Below are 18790 nucleotides of genomic sequence, written 5' to 3'. Positions count from 1 at the left end.
GGATGCCACCTCTGCAATAAGACAGTTTGTGAAATTTCACGGTCATCTGTAACAGCAACTCAGCCACGAAGCAGAAGATCAAGTAAAATCACAGAGCGGGGTCAACGACTGCTAAGGCGTATGGTGCGTAAAAGTCTCCAACACTCTGCTGATCCCATGGCTGAAGAGTTCTGAACTTCCACTGCCATTAATGTTAGCACAAAAACTGTGTGGCGGGGAGCTTCATGGAAGGGGTTTCCATGGCCGTGCAGCTGCATGCAAGCTTTACATCACCAAGTCACATCGGAATGAGTGGTGTAAAGCGCATCGTCACTGGACTGTGAAGCAGTTGAAACAAGCTCTTTGGAGTGACAAATCAAGCAAACAACAGTTTGGGGAATGCCCTTTTTGTTCCAACATGACTGTGCCCCAACGCACAAAGCAAGGTCCATAAAGACATGGTTTGATGAGTTTGGTGTGGAAGAACTTGACTTGCCCCTGAACTCAACCCCATGTATGTATGTATGCATGTATGTATGTATGCATGTATGTATGTACTGTATGTATGTATGTATGTATGTGTGTATGTGTATGTATGTGTGTATGTATATATACGTGTGTATGTATGTATGTATGTATATATATACATGTATATGTATGTATATATATATATATATACACATACATGTGTATGTGTGTGTATATATATATATATATATATATATATACAGATGTATATTTATATATGTATGTATATATATACATGTATATGTATATATGTACACTGAACAAAAATATAAACGCAACACTTTTGTTTTTGCTCCCATTTTTTATGAGATGAACTCAAAGATCTAAAACTTTTTCCATATGGACAAAATAACCATTTCTCTCAAATATTGTTCACAAATCTGTGTAAATCTGTGATATTGAGCACTTCTCCTTTGCCGAGACAATCCATCCCACCTCACAGGTGTGGCATATCAAGATGCTGATTAGACAGCATGATTATTGCACAGGTGTGCCTTAGACTGGCCACAATAAAAGGCCACTCTAAAATGTTCAGTTTTATCACACAGCACAATGCCACAGATGTCGCAAGTTTTGAGGGAGCGTGCAATTGGCATGCTGACAGCAGGAATGTCCACCAGAGCTGTTGCCCGTGAATTGAATGTTCATTTCTCAACCATAAGCCGTCTCCAAAGGCGTTTCAGAGAATTTGGCAGTACGTCCAACCGGCCTCACAACCGCAGACCACGTGTAACCACACCAGCCCAGGACCTCCACATCCAGCATGTTCACCTCCAAGATCGTCTGAGACCAGCCACTCAGACAGCTGCTGCAACAATCGGTTTGCATAACCGAAGAACTTCTGCACAAACTGTCAGAAACCGTCTCAGGGAAGCTCATCTGCATGCTCGTCGTCCTCATCGGGGTCTCGACCTGACTCCAGTTCGTCGTCGTAACCGACTTGAGTGGGCAAATGCTCACATTCGATGGCGTCTGGCACGTTGGAGAGATGTTCTCTTCACAGATGAATCCCGGTTTTCACTATTCAGGGCAGATGGCAGACAGCGTGTGTGGCGTCGTGTGGGTGAGAGGTTTTGTGATGTCAATGTTGTGAATCGAGTGGCCCATGGTGGCGGTGGGGTTATGGTATGGGCAGGTGAGACAATCCATCCCACCTCACAGGTGTGGCATATCAAGATGCTGATTAGACAGCATGAATATTGCACAGGTGTGCCTTAGACTGGCCACAATAAAAGGCCACTCTGAAATGTGCAGTTTTGTTTTAATGGGGGGGTCTGGGGGGGTCAGAAAATTGGTCAGTATCTGGTGTGACCACCATTTGCCTCACGCAGTGCAACACATCTCCTTCGCATTGAGTTGATCAAGTTGTTGATTGTGGCCTGTGGAATGTTGGTCCACTCCTCTTCAATGGCTGTGCGAAGCTGCTGCATATTGGTAGGAACTGGAACACGCTGTCGTAGACGCCGATCCAGAGCATCCCAAACATGCTCAATGGGTGACATGTCCGGTGAGTATGCTGGCCATGCAAGAACTGGGATGTTTTCAGCTTCCAGGAACTGTGTACAGATCCTTGCAACATGGGGCCGTGCATTATCATGCTGCAACATGAGGTGATGGTCGTGGATGAACGGCACAACAATGGGCCTCAGGATCTCGTCACGGTATCTCTGTGCATTCACAATGCCATCAATAAAATGCACCTGTGTTCGTCGTCCATAACATACGCCTGCCCATACCATAACCCCACCGCCACCATGGGCCACTCGATTCACAACATTGACATCACAAAACCTCTCACCCACACGACGCCACACACGCTGTCTGCCATCTGCCCTGAATAGTGAAAACCGGGATTCATCTGTGAAGAGAACATCTCTCCAACGTGCCAGACGCCATCGAATGTGAGCATTTGCCCACTCAAGTCGGTTACGACGACGAACTGGAGTCAGGTCGAGACCCCGATGAGGACGACGAGCATGCAGATGAGCTTCCCTGAGACGGTTTCTGACAGTTTGTGCAGAAGTTCTTCGGTTATGCAAACCGATTGTTGCAGCAGCTGTCTGAGTGGCTGGTCTCAGACGATCTTGGAGGTGAACATGCTGGATGTGGAGGTCCTGGGCTGGTGTGGTTACACGTGGTCTGCGGTTGTGAGGCCGGTTGGACGTACTGCCAAATTCTCTGAAACGCCTTTGGAGACGGCTTATGGTTGAGAAATGAACATTCAATTCACGGGCAACAGCTCTGGTGGACATTCCTGCTGTCAGCATGCCAATTGCACGCTCCCTCAAAACTTGCGACATCTGTGGCATTGTGCTGTGTGATAAAACTGAACATTTTAGAGTGGCCTTTTATTGTGGCCAGTCTAAGGCACAACTGTGCAATAATCATGCTGTCTAATCAGCATCTTGATATGCCACACCTGTGAGGTGGGATGGATTGTCTCGGCAAAGGAGAAGTGCTCAATATCACAGATTTACACAGATTTGTGAACAATATTTGAGAGAAATGGTTATTTTGTGCATATGGAAAAAGTTTTAGATCTTTGAGTTCATCTCATAAAAAATGGGAGCAAAAACAAAAGTGTTGCGTTTATATTTTTGTTCAGTGTATGTATGTATATATACATGTATATGTATATATGTATGTATGTATATATACATGTATATGTATATATATATATATGTATGTATATATACATATATGTATGTATATATGTATAAGTGTATGTATATGTATATGTGTGTGTATATATATATATATATATATATATATATGTACACATATATACACACACACACACACACACACACACACACACACACACACATATATATACATATATATATATATATATATACACACACACACATATATATATATATATATATATATATACACACACACACATATATATATATATATATATATATATATATATATATATATATATATATATATATATATATATATGGAATATAGAAGTTGCAGTCAATATCTACAGTGGGCTTGTAGTATTCAAAAAGCAATTCTTTTTTATCCTTTTTAAGTCAATCCTGAGCAGTGTGAGATCCACTTGAATCCGTGGTCCAGGTTGTGAGCCAATGTCACACGGATAAACATGTTGACCCAGTCAGATTGAAAGCAAATGTGACTTATTCTAGATCATTATGTCTTCTAAATAATGCATCCTTCTTACCTGCTCATTCATTTTTATCTACTTTGGGTTGGACAGTCGACTAAATTCCGTCATTGTGGAGTGTACAGTTGAAATGCCACAATACAGTATCTATCTGCTTGCACCTGTATGTGCAGTGGACAGTAGTTTCATCCTCTTTCTAAGCACTGCAGTGAGAGACAGACGGGGGGGGGGGGGGCAGAGGGAGAGAGAGATATTGCTGGATTTGGGCGTTGTCGACACTGGGACTGTCAAAAGACTCGTCCCTCTTCTCTCTGAAGTGTGTATGTGAGTGTGGGCAGGATTTTGGGAGCTGTCCTGACGTGGTAGCTCAACTCAAGTCCCCAGATAAAAGACACTTTCTGAAGTTTGGGTTGTGTGTGTTAGTGTGTGTGTGGGTTTGCGCAATGGTGGTGGCTTAATGCGCTCCCTGCTGTGTAACCCAGTGTCCCAGCCCACACTGTAGTGGGGCAGATAACACTTAGTGCACATACCCACACCTACACACAGACACACACATGCTTTACGTGTTATAGAAAACTACTCGTGTGTGTGTGTGTGTGTGTGTGTGTGTGTGTGTGTGTGTGTGTGTGTGTGTGTGTGTGTGTGTGTGTGTGTGTGTGTGTGTGTGTGTGTGTGCGCGTGTGCGTGCGCGTGTGTGTGTGTGCATGCGCGCGCATGCGTGCGTTAATATGTGTTGTGTAAGTGCTGTATGTTTTGAAACAAAATCCTTCATTATAATTTTAGGTTATCCATACAAAAGCACAAGTAATGACCCATTAGCAAAATTACATTTATACAATAGGAGCAAGACCAAAACTGTACATGACATTGACATTACTTAAAATGTCAATCCAATAACACAGTAACCGACCAATACTGTATGTTATAATGTTTTGTCCTATTTTTTGACAAAATAGTAACATTTCTTAATATAAAGTGATCCAAAACAATAACCGCCCTAACTATGACCTCAATTATGACCATAGAGTTAATATGCCTTGCCTGCATGATAGGATTTCATGCAAGGCTATTTTGGATTGCAGTATATTGTACAGATGCACCTATATTGCAAATGTGGTTCTATTCATCCTAAGTTGTACCCTTCTCTCTGTCAGATATTCTACGTCATAGTACAGTTTGCCGGACTCTTGCCTGAGTCGGTTCTGATCCAAAGACGGAGGCTTGACCGAACAGAACTTGAGAGCATCATAACTACAGAACAGCCCTGGTTGGACTGGCAATATATGGCCAGAAACTGCAGTGTGTTTGAAATGCAGAACAACGGGCCTTTGCTGAGACCTGACTCAGTCAACTGTGTGCAGCTGCCCAGGTAGGTACCATGTGTGAATGGCTGAGTGGGTCCATAAAATAGCCAGTATTATTGACCTTACTGTAAGAAGAGAATGCACACTGTACATATTTTTCCGTTTACACAACTTGAGAAAATAATTTAAAAAGCCCAGCATGGTTTTCTTATCTTCTTATATGCTGTGCTTTGTTTAAAACATACATATCATTTCTCTTAGTACATTCAAGCACATTTCATTTCAAGATGCTCAACACTGTTGTGAATTTTGAAACAAGTTCTTCTCATGTACTGTGTCGTCAGTCAGAAGAAAATTAAAAAAAACATCTGTGGCCACAAATTGGTCATCCCATTTGAAACTGCCTTGAATCATTAAAATAAAAATAAACTGAAAAATAAACTCCTCAAATAGTCTCTTGGTCTGTTTTGGGGATTTCCCCCAGAGAAGAACCATGTGTTCTTGCAGTATGCTGTTGGGTGGTCAGAGGAGATTACACAGAAATTAACTGGCACGACTAAGAAGTATATGAACACACACAAACACATGTTTATGTGTGCACACGTGTGTGTTTTAGTGCATGTACAAGCCCACACAAAACATAAGTCAAAAGAAATCAAAGGAAATCATACACATGGCCAATACACACACTCACTCTGGCACTCAGTGATTATAAAGCTAACCACCTACAGTGCTGCCTTGGCACATGACCGGTAACAAGTTCTCGATTGGCACTAGATGGAGAACTGGCCTTGGAACATAGTCTTAACACACACACACACACACAGAATATCACACACACTAAATCTTGGCATAGCTGCTTATATCAAGGCCCTGGTTGGCACTAGATAGAACAGGTATGAGTAGATCACAGATTATATAGTCATTGCTTATTTTTCACTTGACTGACGAATGATATCAGATACAACCTTTCCTGGCACAGTTATACGTATTAGTTAAAATTGGCATGAGAGCAATTGAACCTCACATTGGCAACATAATAACACACTCTGTGACATTAGTGGTTGATAATTATATCAAGAAGAGCACTGTCTTTGATCTTGCAAGATTTATGTTTTTTATCTTGAAAGATTAATTTATTTTGCAAGAGACATCGTTGCCTCTGAGTTTGCTGGAGTGTCTTGCAAGATGCGTTCAAACACGCCTCATTTCAGGTGTTTTCATGCCATTCAATTACAGTACTGCTTCAGGAGTGCTGTTAGTGATCTTTTTGCATTTTTTCTCCATGTACAGATAAACAAGTATGCAGGCATTTTAAAATTATTAAAATTTAAATTGCTCTCATGTCAGTGGTGGAGGCCTTTTTTCCCCTTAGCTATAGATTTAACAGTAAAACATGTGTGGTGTTTATGAAATTCAACAGCTGCAGTATCACTGCCAATTTATATTTCATTTGAAAAAACTAGCTGGATTTCACAAAGCCTCTGCATGTAACCATTCTGCCATTGGGCACTAAAGTGACCCAACAGTTTTTGTCAGAATCACCCAGTTGCACCGGAAAGTAAAATTGAAGATATTAGTTCCCTGAGTGTAAAGTTTTAAACTGCAGGGTTTCTGCAGGAAATTGGTCAGTGGAGGTGGTAAGTGCCTGAACAAGTGGCCTGAATATTGCATGCTGTGTATGTGAATATGTGTTTTCAGCTGCCATCAGGTGTATGTTTCAGTCAAATTTTATCACCTTATGTCTCAATACACAAGCATAGGAGACACAGGACACAGTGCTCTTATATGGACAAACATACATTGTATTTGCAACAATATGTGTGGCAGTGTGTACTGAACACTCACACACATAAATACATGCCCAAGAGAAGTAGCCTGAATAAGTCTTTCAGCACTACCAAGACAAAGACGAGGGCTTTGCTGTACACTGCTTCCCGACCACTGGACTTTGGGAGCAGATACCAATATTAACATATGAGAGTAATCATTGGACAATAACTTTTACAATGGAACCAAAGCATATATAAAATGAGTAGATTCATTTTCTGTAAAGTAAAATACATTATTCAATTTGAACTGAGCTGTGGCCAAATTAATACTACAGTAAGAGGAAAAGCTGTAGTAAACTGAAAAAATGGGCTCTGTCAGAACAGCCAGGCTTAGATTAGGAGGACAGGAACCACATACTAACGCTGCAATGTTTGTAGCAATTTTAGATTATTGCGAGAATGGAAATTCATCACAATCAACTTATTATGGGTTTTTTGGGACCCACAATTAAAATCTTATATCATCCTCCCCTATTTTCATTTATTCTGATGATGGCATATCAGTTCATAGTCTTTTTCTTTATATTATTTTTTGTACATAAACATAATAAACAACTCCCTTATCTATTTTTTTTTATTTTTGAAGACCTTAACACATAGGCTGCTTTAATTAACTGCTTTAATGTGTGTTTATGTTTCCTGTGTTCCAGCGATGTTCCCTTCTCAGGAGGTAGCATCATATTCAGTCTGCTGACCCCGGAGCCAAACCCGAGGCCAGGCTATAATGACTTCTACAACACTCCTGCCCTGCAGGAGATGGTACATGCCACCCAGGTCAGGATCCACCTGAGTGGACAATCCTACACCAGAGCAGCCGGGGTGAACCAGCGACACAGATACTATGCCATCAGTGAGATCACCATCAGTGGCAGGTTAGGACTTACAAATGTTTCTATATTTTAGTTCACAATTTAACAAATTATTGTAGAGGAACCACCATGTAACATAATTACAAATTTGTAAGTCACTCCTGTCACTTGTCAGAATTTTATTGAAGTGGTCTAATTGGCTGAAAGAAACACTTGAATATCTTTTCAGCTTGATTTGTTAAAAATGTGCGAGCACAGTTCGGCAGCTAGAAAAATATTTTGACACAGGCTGTTGAGTATCAGCAGAGCTTTCTGAGAGTAATTGTGAACACATCTCTTCATTAGACTGACAGAGTGACTGTTTTTTATGACTGTGGTAATTATAGGATTATGCAGGAGGCAATCATCTCTAACTCTTTTTCTCCCTCCCCCTCCCTCTAAGCTGTTTTAATTAGTAGCTTGTTACAGTGAAGTAGGAGAAACAGAGATTTAGAGCTGCTGAAATCTCATCTTTGCATTCTTCATCCCTCCTCTTCTCCCCCTCTTTTCATTCTTTTACCATCTCTCTATCTCTCCTCTCTTCATTGTTTATAAAGCATGTAAATAGGCATGTTGGCAAGAGAGTACACTCCAAACCTGAGTGTATGCGTTAGAATAAACTCCCTCTTACATTACATTACTGCATGATATTGTGGAATAGAAATGTCATTCATGATTCTTTTTCATATAGTTTTCTATTAAATATAGCAAGTCATTTTTATATGATTGGGTTAAACAATAGTGGTGTTTTTGTTACTTATTGTTACAGCCCCCAGCTTGAATTGTTATTTATACATGTGCACATGTGAACACAGCAATCAGATAGTTTACATATCTTGCTTTTATGTAACAACACTATTTTTTAATGCTGTAAAAAGCAACTGCCGTACATCAGCTTTTGTTTGTGAGGTTTTATTTTTTTGTTTATTTGTGATGGCTATCACTGCTTGCATTAGTGTTGTTTAAAAATGTTCTCAGGACAAACAACAGTTAGAGCAGCTTTCTGAAAAGATTAAATGATAAAGTTATTATTATTGCATTATTGTAATCTAAGGTATTATGATATATTATATATTTAAATTGTTATATTGTTAAAAAAGTTATTTCTTCACTAAAAGCCAGTTCATCCTTTTAGTTTTATATAATTTTATATGGGCTGGATAAATTATTGTTTTGTAATTCACTTGTCTACAGAAGCCCTGAAAGGCAAGGTGATTTTTTTTTTTCAAAACCAAAAGTTTTGGCCCCCCAATTTATTTTTCACCTTGACTTTCAAGGCTTCGTATCTTGTACATACAGGGCCATCTCACGCATTGCAACCACAATAGAACAGGACATTACACATTCACTCAACCAGTACCTCACCCCACTGCCTTCCGGTCGGAGGTACAGAACATTAAGGTGTAAAGGGGCTCGCCTTGGAAAAAGCCTGATCTCTGCAGCCATTGCTGCTCTAAACAAAAGAGAGCGATGAATGTTTATTTGCCATGTAATGTTTCTATGTCATGTGTTGTGTGATGTTAATGTTGAGCGTCTGTGTTATCTGTTGAATGTACAGTGATGTGAAAATGAATTTCCCCTTGGGGACAATAAATCTAATCTAATCTACATATGAGATAAATTTAGGTTTTGGCCAAAAAAACTTTGAGGCTTAATTAGGCTGTTTTGAGGGAAGTGTCTGATGCACGATACAAAGTGAAGTGAAAGTTCAGCAAAATGCAGCATAAACAAAATGTTTTACCTTATTAGTTAACTACAAATGTCTGTAAAACATAATGGGACTGTGCATAGGTGCCGACTTGGGTTAAAAAGTGTAGATATAAGGTCTAATGGAATCATATTGTGAGACTGCATGTTCCACATGGCTACTTAAGTTTATCTTGTACGTATAAAATAGTATCTTGCACGTACAAGAAACGAAGCCCTGAAAGGCAAGATGACATTTTTTTTTCGTACGTACGAGATAACACATGAACACAAAAAAACATGCTTTAGATTTGATTAATGTAGCCCGTTGATTACAGACAGTGGTGAAAGGATACACAGAAGGAGGAAAGAAAGGTGAAAAAGCAGCTGAATAGCTGTATGAATAATTAAATGACTGTTCACAGTGAATGTGTGTTTCTGCGTGTGCATGTGTGTGAGCGTACATGCATGTCTGTGTTTTTGCGCTTGCATAGCTATCCAACAGTGGACCTTGGCACATTCACCATTAGTGGATCAGTAAGCCAATGGGGGCGTTTTGGAGGTCCACTCTTTAAATCAAGTTTTAAATCACACCAAAATCAAGTCAAGGACCCTTTAGTGATTTATTTTTTTTACATTCCTCCATAGTGTGAAAGCCTTGGGCAGGCTTTAAGACTATAGGGGATTTATTTAACAGGCTACACATTGAAGATACCAGTCTACTCCAACCATAAAGGCTCAGCTTTAATGGATGTCATAACTAGTTCACATAGTATTAAAAGAAGGGCTACCAAGAAGTAGTTAATTCTAATAGCCCACTTTTGGTAATGTAGGAGTGTGTGTGCGTGAGAGAGAGAGAGAGACAGGGCTGTCTGCTACCTGTTATGTTGCTCTGATAGTTCTCAGGGTGGCATATATAAATGTTGAATGGGAACTTCTTAATGGCACTACTGCAGCTCTATGGAGGAGGTGGCAACAGAGACCATGGAGGAGGGGGAGCTTTTGACATGTCGTTACCTTTTTGTTGTTACATGCGTCTGTTTTTACGTTGAAATGTGATATTCCAATAATCAAATTATCAAATGTGTTTTGAGGCCTTACCAGTACAGTCTGTTTACCCTTCTCTCCTGCTCTGTGTCACCTGGCCAGATGTGAGTGTCATGGCCATGCAGACCACTGTGATACCAGCGTGACGCCCTACCGATGTCTGTGTCTGCCTGAGAGCCACACGGAGGGAAACAATGTGAGTAACAAATATGTGATCACAAAAACGTGTAAAACCAATTTGTAATGTTCATTTGTGTGTGTAGTGGTGTTATTAGAGGGTCATGTTGCCACAAGTCCCACCTATTTAAACTTTTAAAACCTTTTTTTTTTTTTTTTTACACCTTTTTCACCTCACTAGTTTGCTTTGTCTGGGATTTTTAGTCCCAAATATCAATATCAGCATTTGATCCAGATGTTTTCTCATTTTAAGTTCAAGCATATAAATACACACAAACACTGAGCCCAGAGGAGTCCCCCTTGGGAGAATCTCCTCACCGTCTTAATTAAGCACTTTCCTTCTCGACGACATAAAGAGGACTCCTCTAATAAATTAACACACACACACAAACACATTCATGAGAAATCTAATATATTCCTTTTTTCCCCTTCTTTCTTTTTGTCTAGTTTAGATCTTGGGTTTTAATTCTCATTTGCTGTGAAACTGATTAAGTGGCACTGACTGCCATGCATGGACTCATGCGGGATAGCGGTTCTGCTTTGAACCTGACATTTTGCTTAATGGACAGCTATCAGTGCGATCAGACTGCTAAATCAGGCAATGCACTGAATGCTGTTAAAGTTGTAAATAACTGACAGGTGACATCAGCCTTGTTGGCGCGAGACTCCTGTAAGGGTGTGTGATTTATGATGACTGAATATGTGGTGTCTCAGACATTTTCAATTAGATTTACAGTAGGTCACTCCTCTGATCTAAAACTCTAATCTCGTCTAATAGTCTTTACTTGCTTTGACATTGCCTTACTTTGTGGAGAAGAAAAGATCAGTTTAACCCTGGAAAGACTGTTGTTGGACTGGATTGCCTTTCAAGTCTGTACAGGTTGATTTTCATATAGTAGACTGTCTTCGGAGTTTTCTTGATCGAAAGTGCTATTTTTCAGTGATATAAGCAAGAATATAAAGAACATACAATTTGTAGTAAATGGGCTTAAACATGATAACATAGTTTTGTTTTTTTAACCTCAGCATTGACACTCATTATATCATTACAACTGTTGTTGAAGTAACCATTAACAAGCTATGTGCACAGCCCACAGCTGTGTACACCTTTCTCCCAAACTGGACTATACCAAAAGCACCCCTCATGAAAACATGTCAGGTTCAATAGAATCACATCTAAAAATTTAAACTCAAAGGCTAAGACTACGAAGTAGTAGTTTAAGAATGCTTTTTACTACCCTGCACCCCTGCCCTCAGCATCAATAGTATTAAAATCTGAGAGAGAAAAAAACATGGCTGTTAAGTCAAAAGCATCTTTCACACTTGATAGTATCAGTAACATCTTTAATCTTGTGGCATCCCCAGTTAAACAAAACGTGAGTATCCATACACTGATATGCTCCAGGGTAACAGCACAATTTGATTTCAGTCTGAGTTTGACTCAGGACCAGGCCTTTGCTTGCAACAAAGCTAATACAACTTGCCAGGCCTTAGCAGACATCACCCTAACACAGCCTCTCGTCGGTCAGCAGTGAAAAGTTCAGTATGACTGCTCCACCTCACTGTAGCACAGGACAGCCTGCATTATTCACTACTTATGTATCATTCATACACCGGTGTCTGTGTATTAGTGTGTGTGTGTGGTGTGGTGTGGTGTGGTGTGTGTGTGTGTGTGTGTGTGTGTGTGTGTGTGCGCGTATTTCAGACAGAGGCGACATAGGCCATCAGTGGAGAAGTACAGTTGTCAACCAGCAGCTGTTCTGTTCCTTGTTTTTCTCTTATACTTGAAAACAATAACAAGCACCCTCCTACGCACACCCTTGCATTTAATAGTTTTTGTCTTATATGAACTCCAGACTAAAATAAAAGTTGTCATAGCACACACACACACACACACACACACACACACACACACACACACACACACACACACACACACAATATTTGAACATTGTCAGGTTTATACCATCTTCCAGACTAATGCAGAAGAATAAATATCTTCCTGCCCTTTTTCTCTTCCTCACCCTCTCTATTTGTCTTCTTATACACCACTTTCCTGTTTCCTCTCTCTAGGTCCCTCTCCCACCTCCATCCACTTCTCTTTGTCGACCATTCTCTCTCATACTCTGTCTTTCTCTCTCGGGTCTCAGTTTAAATAATGTCTCAAATCGACTAGAACAATGACATTCCCTCAGCATGCATCTCTAATCAGCTCTCTTTCTCTCTCTGTTTGTCTTTCGCTTCATTTCACTCAGCCGTTTTCTCTACTCCCCCTCACTCCTTATTGCCTCGCTTTCTAAGCATTTAATTCATTCTTGTTTGACTCTGTTTCTCATGTTTCATTCCTCTCTTTCTCCCATATTTCTCACTGTCTCATGTCTACCCGTCCTCCTGTTCTGTTTCTTTTCTTCTCACTCGTACATACATTAGTTCCTTTGTGATACAATGGAAGAAAGCAATATGGATATATTTGTGTGTATCTTTTATGTAAATTAATCTCTGCTTGCGCTGCCACATTTGCAAGTAAAGGAGTGTGTGCAATCTATGTATGTGTCTATACTGAGTCCTTTTTGTGTGATCATCTGTGTGTGCGCCCGTACGCACTTTTCTCCCAAACCTGTCCATGTCATCTCTCTGAGTGAATATTCAGGACCTTTCTTCTGTCTCTGTAATATTGGAGCATAAAAGGCTGTGGGGAATATTAGCGTTTAATATTGCATGCGTTCTGTTGACTTGGATCGGCCTAGCACCATGACGGATGTTGTACTAATCTGCAGAATTTCCACAGTGACATTAAAGTGACAGAAATGCTCAGACATGTGTCAAGATGATCAACGGGGGCCTCGGAAGACACACACTTAAACTCTCTCACACACACTTAAATGCAAACGCACACACGCTTGCCCACTTTCTCATTCTTTCTTTTGATTCTTTCTTCTGTGCACTCTGTGTCAGAGTTGATCTCTCATTCTGTCACTCTGTCTCTATACGTCTCTCCACAGCTGATGGATTCAGTCATGTCTGAAAGCTATATCATATATTGTATCGTACATCACGTTACATGCTGTGTTTTTTTTGTTGTGTTTTGTCTTTGTCATTTGTCGGTTGAGAGGAGCATTTTGGGGGAATTCATTCTTGTCTGATACTAGTGTCACAGAAGTTTAAATACATCGTCATGGTATGATGCAAATCAATCTGCACTTCCTGTTTTTTAAGCCATCTTGTGTGTTTCTTAGTCTCGACCCAAAAGCATTAGGGCTAGTTACATCAGGCTGCTGGAGGCTCATTTGACCATAGACTTTACATCATTTACCAATTTGTGTGCTGGTGTGTATGTGTATGTGGTTCGTGTGTATATATTATTATATATATATATTATATTATATATATTTTCTAGATTCTGAACTGGACACTGTGTTTGTGTGTGTGTTTTTCTGTGTTTCTGCCTGTGTGTGTGTGTATGTGTGTGTGTGATAGATATTGATGGCTAGTGACGTTAAGTAGCGTTCTCCAGGATCTCTGTTGCTAAAGTCTGCCTCAGCAGCAGATTTTCACCTACGCTGGGGTTAACCGGGTTAACTTCTGATACACACAACACGGACATGCACACACAAACATGCTCACACACACACACACCAGTGGCACGACCTTTCCAGTGAGAGCGTGAAATTGGTCATGGCATTTAGGATAAGATGAGTTGCCCCAGCAGATTAACACACAAACACACACACTTGCACACACACAGATCCTTGTGACAGGCCATCTGAATGTCCACATATCCATTAGAGGAGGCTCCTCACTCAGCAGGTTTTGTCGAAACATTCAGAGCGAAAATAAGATGTTATCCTTTACTCTGTAGCACAGTACACCACTTGAACACACAATACATTACAATTGAAAATAAATATTTAATAAGTTATGTACATGAAATAAAACACTATTTGTAATTTTATAATTTAACAAGTTACTAATTAGCTACCTTTATATGCTGCATTGAATAGTAGTAGTTCTCAATGATGTCTTGTCCTGCCACCATTTGCTTGATTGTGATTTAATTCTGAATGAAGTCTGGTTAATAAATGGACAACAACATTCCTCATTCATAATTCACATGTACATTAATGCTTTCTTCTCTCTCTCTCTCTTGTTGAATTTAATTTTCATCGGACAACAGCCACACAAGCCCAGACTAGACCAAGATAAATATGACAATGATTCAACCTATTTGATAAAAAAAGCATATGGCTAAGAATAGCAACACCGTGTATCACGCAGTAGGGACTTCAGCTAACAAACACATTAGGATACATTTTTATTAATCTTTTCTTTGAAGTAATATAATATATGCATTAAATTTAACTAAATTAGCTGCATCTTGACATTAATTGAACTTAAATGGTTCCTCACACTACACCTCCTCGGTCAATGTGTACATACAATGTTATTGAAGAGGATAAGGGCCAGGAGAAAAAAATAACAAGAGGAGGAAAAAAATAATTCATAATGCACTTCAAGAAAAAAATTGAAATACAATGTCAAGAAAAAAATCTACATGCGGAGAATAATTGTTGTAGTCCACTACCAAGAATTGCTCATTTATGTGTAGGGGAATTTTAGTAATACTGCACCCTTAAATATTGTGGTCTGTGCTTATTTTATGACATTGATGAAAATCAGTTTGTAGCTTGCAGTCTCCCTAACTGTTCAGATAGACGCCGTTTCTCCGAAACAATGTTCCTCTGATGACTTATTGACACGGGAACAAGCAATCTGTGAATATCTTTCCAACTTTACTGAACACAAAAAGTAGACTTTATTGTCTTCATTTCAACTTTTTTTCTCTAGATTGTATTTCAACTTTCTCAACATTTCAACTTTATTCTCGGACTGCATATTGGAAAAAAAATCCTCTTTTCATTTTTTTCTCCTACCTGGCCCCAATCCTCCTCCGTACAACAGTCTATTAGAAAACAGTAACACAAAATTTGAGACAGTATTTTTAGATCCAGAATATTGTTTTATAAAGCATAAAAATATTGTTCCTTAGGAGATGTTCTCCTAATTTAAGTGAATGTTATAAATAAAAAAGAAGTGGGCTTGAAGAAGGTAGAACTTTTCTTTAAGCTCCATATAAGATGCAGTCATGTTACAGAGGACTGGCTATTTTCAGAGAGATAAAAGCATCAGAATTAAAACCATGTACACTCCATCTATCGTATGTGCTGTCCTTTTTTTGCTGCTGGTACTGTGTGCAGATGATGGAGCGCCATCAAAACCTTTTGTATGAAGAAGAGAATGAACGTGCGCAGTTTTCTTTTAACTCCCAAACACCAGTCCCTCGACTAATTAGCAGGCTGGGAGAGAGGGAAGGTAACGCAATGTTGAATGAAAAGAAAAGAGGAGGAAGAAAAAATCCTCTCCCTTTCATTTGGTATGGTAATATTTCCTGCTCACATACTCACCGTGGCTATGAGAACAAGCAGTTGGGGGACGGTAGAGACAGGGGGAAGCGAGTGAGGAAGGGAAGAGGTGGGAAGCCCGGGGAGATGTACAGAGTGATTTGTTTTTCAGAAAGAGAGGAGATGGAAGAGGAAGGAAGGGTGGGAAGAACGAAGAGGCACAGAGGTAGAGAAGACGAAAGAGGAATAAAAAGGGAGGGAGATACGGGAGAGGAGAACTCTGTACATCTCGCTCTTCAACTCATCCCCAGTGGATGAGACGGAGAGTGAGATGTAGTGAGAGCTTTCTGTTCCAAGTGCAGAAAGAACAGCACCTTTGATATGTGAAACGTTTTGGGGCACAGAGCCGCAGACAGACATACAGACAGAAGGGCAGGAGAGGAAGAGCAGCATGGACAAACAGAGACAGAGAGACAGGAAGTTATTGTAGGTATGACATTAAATAGATCCAAAGCCAAACAGCATGACAGACAGACGGGCAGGAGACAGACAGAACAAATAGCAACATGCAAACATCCCAGCAATCCTGTGGAATTACATGTCCCAAGACTCACTCTCCTGTGTGTGTGTGTGTGTGTGTGTGTGTGTGTGTGTGTGTGTGTGTGTGTGTGGTGGGTGAGTTGGGGGGTGTTGTTTCTTTTTGTCTCAGGTGTTTGTGTGTGTTAGTATGTGTGTGCATACATCATGTCTCCAGAGAATCTCCTGCTGCTTCATTAGATCCAGTTAATAATCACCCAACAGGGAACAGCACTCTGGACTCACACACACACACACACACACACACACACACACACACACACACACACGTAAAAACACACACAGATATACAGATATGCAAACTCTTTAGATCTTGTTCATTCTGTGGAGAGGAAGTGTATTTGTCTTCTTAAATATTCCTTTTAAATGAGCAGACATGTTTGTTAATTTAATCATGTTTGGCCACCACAGCAAGAAAATCCAGACATGGTGTTAAATTGGAAAAATGGGACTCAGTTATTTACAACCCCAATTCCAAAAGAGTTGGGACGCTGTATTAAATCTAAATATGATAGTTACAGAAAACAAGTTTTTCCCATTGTCCCCGTTCCCAAGTTTGACTGTTCAATAGCCTGTCTTCGTACTGTTTTTATTTAAGTGTAGGCCGCTTGCATTCTGTTTCTACTATTGTTTTTCACAGAATCGTAATTGTAGAATAATTTAGAATGAGGAATAAATTGAATGGTCAACACATGAATGGTTTTGGATAAGTTAAATTAATTAAATTGTGTAAGGACAATGGACATGGAGGACTTGCTGTGGGGAGTTTTTGACCATGGAACAATGTTTGATGAGGAGTATGCTTTGTTTTTGTATCATGTAAACACAAAAGGATGCCCAATAGCAGCCTAATACCCATTCTTTCCACTGGAAACGCAAAGCAGTGAAGAAGACGATGATTGAAATACATTTTAAAAATTTGTTCGACCCCAAGGATACACAAAACACCTTTTGGTGAGACGCACTGAATATAAACGGAACTCTACAGGGCACCTTTAACAGCAGAAAACATCATAACTGTTGGATATGATTTTGTGTGCTGCATATGTCTCGTTCTGAGGCTTGTGCCGTGGTGTAGCTACAGTACACATGGGGCCTTTTGTCTTCTTCACATACTGACATTAATTTTATTTTTGATCGCTCTCTTTGTCTTCTGTTTCTGCCCCACATCTCTTGCTCGCACACTTGTGGATCTTTGTCTGTTTCTTGTCTTTCTGTCCCTGCAGTCTTAATCTTTAAAACACAAAGGGAATTTTTTTCCTCATTTCTGTTCACATCAGTTTCCTGGAACTACCTCTCTCCCCCTTTTCTGTCGTATACAAAGTAGAAGCCTTTTCCCCTTTTTCCATCTACACGCTCCCCCTCCCCCTCTCTTCCCCCTGCCATCCCCCCTCCTCTGTGTGTCATACATAATGGGCCCAGTGCAGGTCTGCATGTGTCACACATGGGAGGAACTCCTGTGTTTTTTAATACATTTTTAATCCCGCCATTTGATGCCCCCCTTGTCCACCATAATTTGTACTGACTGGTGAACAAAATCAAAGGGCTTGTACTTGCTGCTTCTCGCCTCTGCTGCTCTCTGCTACAGAAAAATGCATTTTTTATGTTACTTTTTTCCCTTCCTCCTCCCCTACACACACCTTGGTATGTTTATTTTGACATGAAAGTGGGCCTGTGTGAAAGCCCTAGCTGTTGCAAGTCACTCCTCATTAGCAGTTTGATTTCCCTATGCTGTGTGTGTGTGTGTGTGTGTGTGTGTGTGTATACACACTGGCTTTTTATTATATAGTGGAGAATGCCTCTGTGTTTTCTATTCATTTGTGTGTATTCTTCTTCTCTCTCTTTAGATTTAGATTTACACGGACCACTGATTTTTCTGTCTTTATATATCCCCCTCTCATATTCTGTATATCTCTTTGTCTATGTGTCTGTCTCATTCTGTCTTTGTTCCATAATAGCAAGCATTTCACTTGTCATTGGATCACTTTTAATGTGCACACAGTTTAAAAAAAAACAAAAAACGTTTATGACATTAGTTATATGCCTTTGCTTAATACAAAGGGGTGTATACATTCTCAGTTTCTTGTGAAAGAATGTTTTCATTTTTATCACCAAGGCTGTAATTCATTTAAATGTATGTTATTAAGTTAATGTCCATTATCGCATCCATTATTGTATTAACTAGGTCTAATTACTTCAGAAACTCTCTTTGTGAGCGGTTTAGTAAAGGAGTTAGCACACATAAGAAATATGG

General features: G+C 39.9%; 1 protein-coding gene across 1 annotated transcript in view; it reads left to right on the top strand.

Moving 5' to 3' along the window:
* Positions 1–18790, top strand: part of ush2a (Usher syndrome 2A (autosomal recessive, mild)) — a 271031-nt gene that overhangs the window by 35765 nt on the left and 216476 nt on the right. Inside the window, exons 10-12 of the mRNA XM_059348990.1 lie at positions 4801–5015; positions 7433–7654; positions 10466–10559. Of these exons, the coding sequence (XP_059204973.1) occupies positions 4801–5015; positions 7433–7654; positions 10466–10559 (531 nt within the window). The remainder of the gene's footprint in view (positions 1–4800; positions 5016–7432; positions 7655–10465; positions 10560–18790) is intronic.

This window comes from Centropristis striata, chromosome 2, assembly GCF_030273125.1.
Source record: "Centropristis striata isolate RG_2023a ecotype Rhode Island chromosome 2, C.striata_1.0, whole genome shotgun sequence".
Lineage (NCBI taxonomy): Eukaryota > Metazoa > Chordata > Actinopteri > Perciformes > Serranidae > Centropristis > Centropristis striata.
The sequence above is the reverse complement of the archived record's forward strand: the minus strand, read 5'-3'. Positions and strand labels throughout refer to the sequence as shown.